General features: G+C 41.6%; 1 protein-coding gene across 1 annotated transcript; it reads right to left on the reverse strand.

The window, feature by feature from the left end:
- Positions 1 to 365: 365 nt before the first annotated feature.
- Positions 366 to 845, reverse strand: LOC125906904 (histone H4). The gene has a single exon (XM_049607824.1). The coding sequence runs from the start codon at positions 796 to 798 to the stop codon at positions 487 to 489; it is 312 nt and encodes a 103-aa protein (XP_049463781.1). The 5' UTR covers positions 799 to 845; the 3' UTR covers positions 366 to 486.
- Positions 846 to 6,445: the final 5,600 nt, after the last annotated feature.

Here is a 6,445-nt window from a genome sequence, read left to right on the forward strand (position 1 = left end):
TTCTTTTGATGAGTTATCCCAAGTATACACGAACGATGCGCATGTATAAGTCAGATTAGAGCTGATGCAAAAAAACGGTATGATCCACGCGGCGATTATTGCTTCTAGAGGATGAGAGGTTTGCTCTAAAAAAAATATTTTTATTAGAAAATTTAGATAAGAAAAAAACGCAAGAGAGAAAAATGATTCATTTTAACAAACGCTTCAATCGTTGCTTTTGCGAACACTTCAAACGCATACGTATAAGATAAAAAATCACACTCACAAAACGCCATTTCATGTAAATGCACTGAATATACAGCAGTGTGAGTGCTTGTTATGCGAGTAAAATGTTATACGCACACCATTCGAAGCCATCATAGACATTTTTTCTCTCAAATAAAACATTTTAATGTTGCGAAAGACACAGCTCTTGAGTAATGTATTGTGGTCCTGAAAAGGACCGTTTTGAGACTCCATTTGGAGGTTTGTTAGAGCACGTTGAATTTAACCTCCAAAACCGTACAGAGTGCGGCCCTGACGCTTCAGAGCATACACCACATCCATAGCGGTGACGGTCTTACGCTTGGCGTGTTCAGTGTAAGTGACCGCATCACGAATCACATTCTCCAGAAATACTTTCAGGACGCCACGGGTTTCCTCGTAGATGAGGCCGGAGATACGTTTCACTCCTCCGCGCCGAGCCAAACGGCGGATGGCGGGCTTGGTAATGCCCTGGATGTTATCCCGCAGCACTTTTCGGTGACGCTTGGCTCCTCCTTTACCCAGACCTTTTCCTCCCTTTCCTCTTCCAGTCATGATGAGCACAGGATTGTTCGTACACGATGTTCACACTTCAAATTGACGATCACGAATGAGCGTTTTCGAGCTCAACGTCCCTATTTATACATTTTCATCCACGCATTCCCTCTTGCTCTTAAGATGAGAGAAAACAAGGGTTGGCAAGCGCATAAAAAGAGCTCTTGTTCGAGCAGTTTCCTCATTTAACGTTCAACCTTTTTTATTCCGTAAAGACATTCTTCCATCAGTCATTCCGTAAAGACCAGTCAAGTTCCCTCATTCTTGATCGTCATTCGACTTGTGACAGCTGAAGTGTGCGGACGTATTTCTTATACCTCCTGCTCTGTAGTCTGTGATTTGTTACCCGGTATTTTTCCTCTTTGTTTCGTGTGCGACCTTGCTGTGAAGTGTTACTTTTAGCCGTTCAATGCAGTCCTTTTCAGGACTGGTTTTACGTGGTTAGGGATAATATCTGTATCACAGTGAAGTGTTTGTTGGTGTGGTGATTCTGTGATTTAAACAGTGATTTGAAATTGAAATAAATAGTTGTTTTAAAAGAAATATTTTTACATTGGGCTGGCACCATGTCAGACCCTCCCCCCTTAGGGGGGAATTTTCCCCCTCCCGGGACCACTCGTAGAGTGAGACCTATGCCCCCATGGATGGACAAAGACAATGAGAATGGTGAACTAAAGTATTTGGTGCTTCAAATGGCAAATGACTCTGTCTTGCCCGTAAACCCATTCATCGTAGGTAAAACCATCAAGGACGCCGTTGGCAGTGATCTTAGTGAGTTTGGCCGTAAAATCGACAGTGGAAAGAAGCTTTTGCTGAAAACTAGGAACCAAAGCCACTTCGAGAAGCTTCAAAAAATTACAAAGTTAATCGATGGAACCCTTGTGAAAGTTGCTCCTCATGTGACCCTCAATAGTGTTCAGTGTGTAATTTTTGCCCCGGATCTAAAAGGATTAAGTGATGAAGATATTCTGGAGAACTTGAGTGACCAAAAAGTAATGAATGTTCGGCGTTTTACGCGTAAAGTGAATGGTGAAATTGTACCAACAAACATTTTTCTGCTTCGAATCAATGCTACCTCCATTCCGGAGTTTATTCGCCTTGGTGCTTTACAAGTAAAAACAAGAGCCTATTACCCGAAACCAATGCAGTGTTTTAAGTGTGGACAGTTTGGACATACACAGATTCACTGTAAACTGTCGCCTACCTGCACTAACTGTGGTACCCCTGCGCATGGAGAGTGCACCGTAGATCCCGTGTGCATAAACTGCAAGGACAACCACAGCACCACGTCTCGTACCTGTCCCCGCTACATTCAAGAAGAACAGGTCATCAAGTACAAGATCGACAACAACTGTTCTTACGGTGAGGCACGTAAAGCTCTGCTTAATGTTACCCAAGCCACAAATTCTAGTCCCATTCAAAATCGCATCACATACGCACAACAGACACACACAGTAGATGAAAAAGATACCCAAATTGAAGAACTCAAGAAAAAGAATGAATCTCTAGAAAAAATGATAATTTTGCTTACACAAACAGTAACTAATCTAACAACAAAAATCGAAGATCAGGATAAAACTATGAAAAGAATGTGCAAGAATTTTGAAAAGAGTTTAGAAAAAAAGAAAATAGAATCTCAAATGGAAATTGAAGAGGATGAAACTGAAGAAGAATTAGACGATTTTAGCACGGAAGAAAGCACAGAAGAAAGCACTGAAGAAGAAACTGAAGAAGATAATGAAGACAAAAAAGTAGAAAAAGTAAAACATGTAAAACAAAATGACGTAGACGAACAAAATAACACCACTAACAAACGGAAACGTTCCCACCAAAAGAACACCCCCTCCTCGGAAGAGGAATCCCAACCCCGAAAAATCATCCCCATCTCTCCCTCATCCCAATCCACCAACCCTCCCACATCCAATCCTTCTCCCTCTGTCGCCTCTAAAAAAACTCTTAGATCTAACACGAAATCTGTAGATTAATTTATAATTTCAATATTAACAATATCCTTCTGATTATAAGCATTAACTTTCCTTCATTTTTCCTTTACTACATAATTCAATTCATCCTATCAATCTAATAACTATTCATCCATATTTGCATTATCCTGGAATATCAGAAGCATGAACCAAAATATAGAAGAACTAAAACTACTAATCAATAGACACGATCCAACAATAATCACCCTTCAAGAAGTAATGACAGTTCCCTCTCTCCTTAGCTCTCCTCTTAATAGATACAATTGGTACACTAACATACACCCAACCATACCTCATCATAGTGTAGCTGTAGGCATTTTAAAACACATTCCATCAAATAGAATAGCTATATCCACTATTCTTCCCGCAGTAGCTGTAGAAATTTCTTCTCCCGTGCAATGCTCCATAGTATGTTTATATCTTTCTCATTCAATCAACCCTTTTACAATAATTTCCGATCTCACTAGTACCTTTCAGCAAATTAATAATAATTTAATTGTTTTAGGGGATTTTAATGCCCAACATACCACCTGGGGATGCTCGACCTCATGTAACAGAGGGAACAGCATTGCTTGTGTTTTTGAAACAATTGGTCTGGAAGTAATTTCAAACCAATCCGCTACACGTATTTCTCCCATAAACGGCAAAGGCTCCATACTTGACTACTGCGCTGTGTCATCTTCTATGGCACAGCAGTTCACAGTTACAGTTTCTAATGACACTCATGGTAGTGATCATTTTCCACTTTTAATCCACAGTAGTTTAAATCCCCAGCGGCCTCTTCTCCGCCCCAGGTGGAAATATGAGGAGGCCAATTGGGCAGCATATCAAAGAGAAATAATGTTCAATCTTCCACTTGATGAAAATCCCCCTCTCTCTCGCTTTACTGCATGCATTGAATACGCCGCTTCTCGGAGTATTCCCCGTACAACTGGAAAACCTGGAAAAAGATGTGAGCCATGGTGGAACGCAACAGTTGCTGCAGCTATTAAAGCTCGCAGAGCTGCTTTGCGTAAATTCCGCCGAGCTAGCAAAAATCCGGATAATTTTTTCACACCAATTTTTGCTGAGGAATTTCGTACAGCCAATCGACTTGCCAAGGAAGCAGTTCGTCTTGCCAAAAAGAATTACTGGGATAATTTCATTAATGAAATTAATCCTCAGTTATCTAGCAAGGAAGTGTGGAGACGAGTCGGTTGTTTGAATGGTAAAAATCAACAAAGCTCCACAATAGTTCTCAAAACCCAGGACACTATCATTGCCCCTGCTGAAGTACCTGAAGCCTTTGCCATCCACTTTTCTGATGTTTCTGCCACACACAATTATCCGAGTAATTTTCAAACCCATAAACTTAACACTGAATCTGTTCCAATTTCTTTCCCTGATGCCACTGAACATAGATACAATAGTCTTTTCACATTAACTGAACTCCATTGGGCATTAAGGAAATGTAAAGGTAGATCTGCTGGTCCCGATAACATAGGATATCCCTTACTGCAAAACCTCCCTGTAGAATCTAAATCCACCCTTCTTAACATTTACAATAGTATTTGGTCTTCTGGTAATATTCCTAATGATTGGAAAAGTAGTTTAACTATCCCCATACCCAAACTTAACAAACCTAACAACAACGTTGATAGCTACCGTCCAATCTCCCTCCTTAGCTGCATGGGTAAAGTTTTAGAACGCATGGTTAATCGCCGCCTCTCGCAAGAATTAGAAGACAGAAACCTGCTTAGCTCTGACCAACACGCTTTTCGGAGCGGGTTGGGCACGGAAACATATTTTGCCAAATTAGATGATACTATTCAAAAATCAATAGACCAGGATCATCACATAGACTTTGCCATCATAGATATTTCCAAAGCTTTTGATCGCACTTGGCGCCATTCCATTCTTTCTCAACTAGCTTTTTGGGGCTTTGATGGCCGGCTCACTAATTTCATAGACAATTTTTTTACAGACAGATCATTTAGAGTCCTAATCGGTAATAGTGTTTCTAATCCATATCCTCTAGAAAACGGTGTCCCTCAGGGCGCCATCCTTTCTCCTACACTTTTCCTTATCAGTATAGAATCTCTGTTTTGCTCCATTCCATATGAAATCAAACCTTTTGTCTATGCCGATGATATCATTCTGGTCTCTTCATCGAGATCTGTTAGCACGTCTCGTCAGCTTCTCCAAAAAGGAGTTGAAAAGATAAGGCAATGGTCTCGGTGGACAGGTCATGAAATATCCCATGCCAAATCTCAAATCCTCCATATCTGCAAAATGGGCTTTCATCGCAAATTACCAATCAAACTTCACAACCACATCATACCAAATGTAAACTCAGCGAAAATATTAGGTGTTACATTTGACACAAAACTTACTTTCATTCCCCACTCCAACCGGATAAGAAAAGAAGCAAAAACCAGACTGAACCTCTTTAGGATGTTAGGAGCTGGACAACATCGTGCATCACGTCTAACACTTCTGCAGATCCTCAATAGCTGGCTGCTTCCCAAAATTCTCTACGGTATTGAGATTGTCTCTCGCCAACGAGAAAACTTTGAGAAGCGTATTGCTCCCATATACCATACAGCCATCCGCCTTTCAACTGGAGCCTTCTGCACCAGTCCAATCCTCTCTCTACTTTGTGAGAGCGGACTTCTTCCTTTTGATTACATTATCACCAACAGATTAACAGCTGCAGGAGGACGCATCCTAGAGAAGGACATCAAAGCCGAATCATTTATCAACAGAGTCAATGCACAATTTCATGCCCTTACCAACAACCAGCTTCCCCATATCAGCAAGCTTACCGGACGCGGAGGACGCCCTTGGTATCGTCAACCGCCTACAATAGACTGGTCTTTAAAAGATAAACTACGTGCAGGAAATTGCAGCCATATCGCCGGCCATCATTTTACCAGTCTCATCCAAAGCAAATACCAGAATCACCATCATATCTTTACCGACGGCTCTGTCCTTAATGAATCCGCCGGTTTCGGTATTTTCTCCTCCAACAACAGTTGTGCCATCAAACTACCAGACCATACCTCTATATTCTCAGCTGAAGCAATAGCCATGATAGTCGCCGCGCAAGAAGGTATTTGCCTTAATAAACCAAATATTATTTTCCCCGACAGTGCCAGTGTTTTAGCCGCCCTAGAACATGGTAACATCCGAGATCCGCACATCCAACTATTAAATCAACTAGATAACTCCCCGGTTATAACATTCTGCTGGATACCTGGTCACTCGAGTATCAGCGGAAACGAGAAAGCTGACCAACTTGCAAACCAGGGTCGGCTCCGTCCTCCAGAAAACAACACAACCATAGCCCGCAGAGACTTCAACAAATGGAGCAAAACAATAGTTGACGAAAAATGGAACCTCACCTGGCACCGGAAAAAAAATTCTATTCTTCGAACCATCAAACCATCAACAACAGCCTGGAAAGACACACACTCCAGCCAGAACCAACGAGTGCTATCACGCCTCAGGATTGGACACACCCGGCTTACACATTCCTATCTCCTAGAAAAGTCCAGTCCACCGTTATGCAGCTTTTGTGGCGTAAACATTACTGTTCGTCATATTCTCACCGATTGTCATGGATACACCACCGAACGCGCCTTATGCCATCTTGATACCAGCATAGACATCATCCTATCACCCGA

Source organism: Anopheles coluzzii, chromosome 2 (assembly GCF_943734685.1).
Source record: "Anopheles coluzzii chromosome 2, AcolN3, whole genome shotgun sequence".
Taxonomy (NCBI): Eukaryota; Metazoa; Arthropoda; class Insecta; order Diptera; family Culicidae; genus Anopheles; species Anopheles coluzzii.

Coding starts and splice junctions, on each gene's coding strand:
- LOC125906904 (XM_049607824.1), bottom strand. CDS start 798: ATGACTGGAAGAGGAAAGGGAGGAAAAGGTCTGGGTAAAGGAGGAGCC.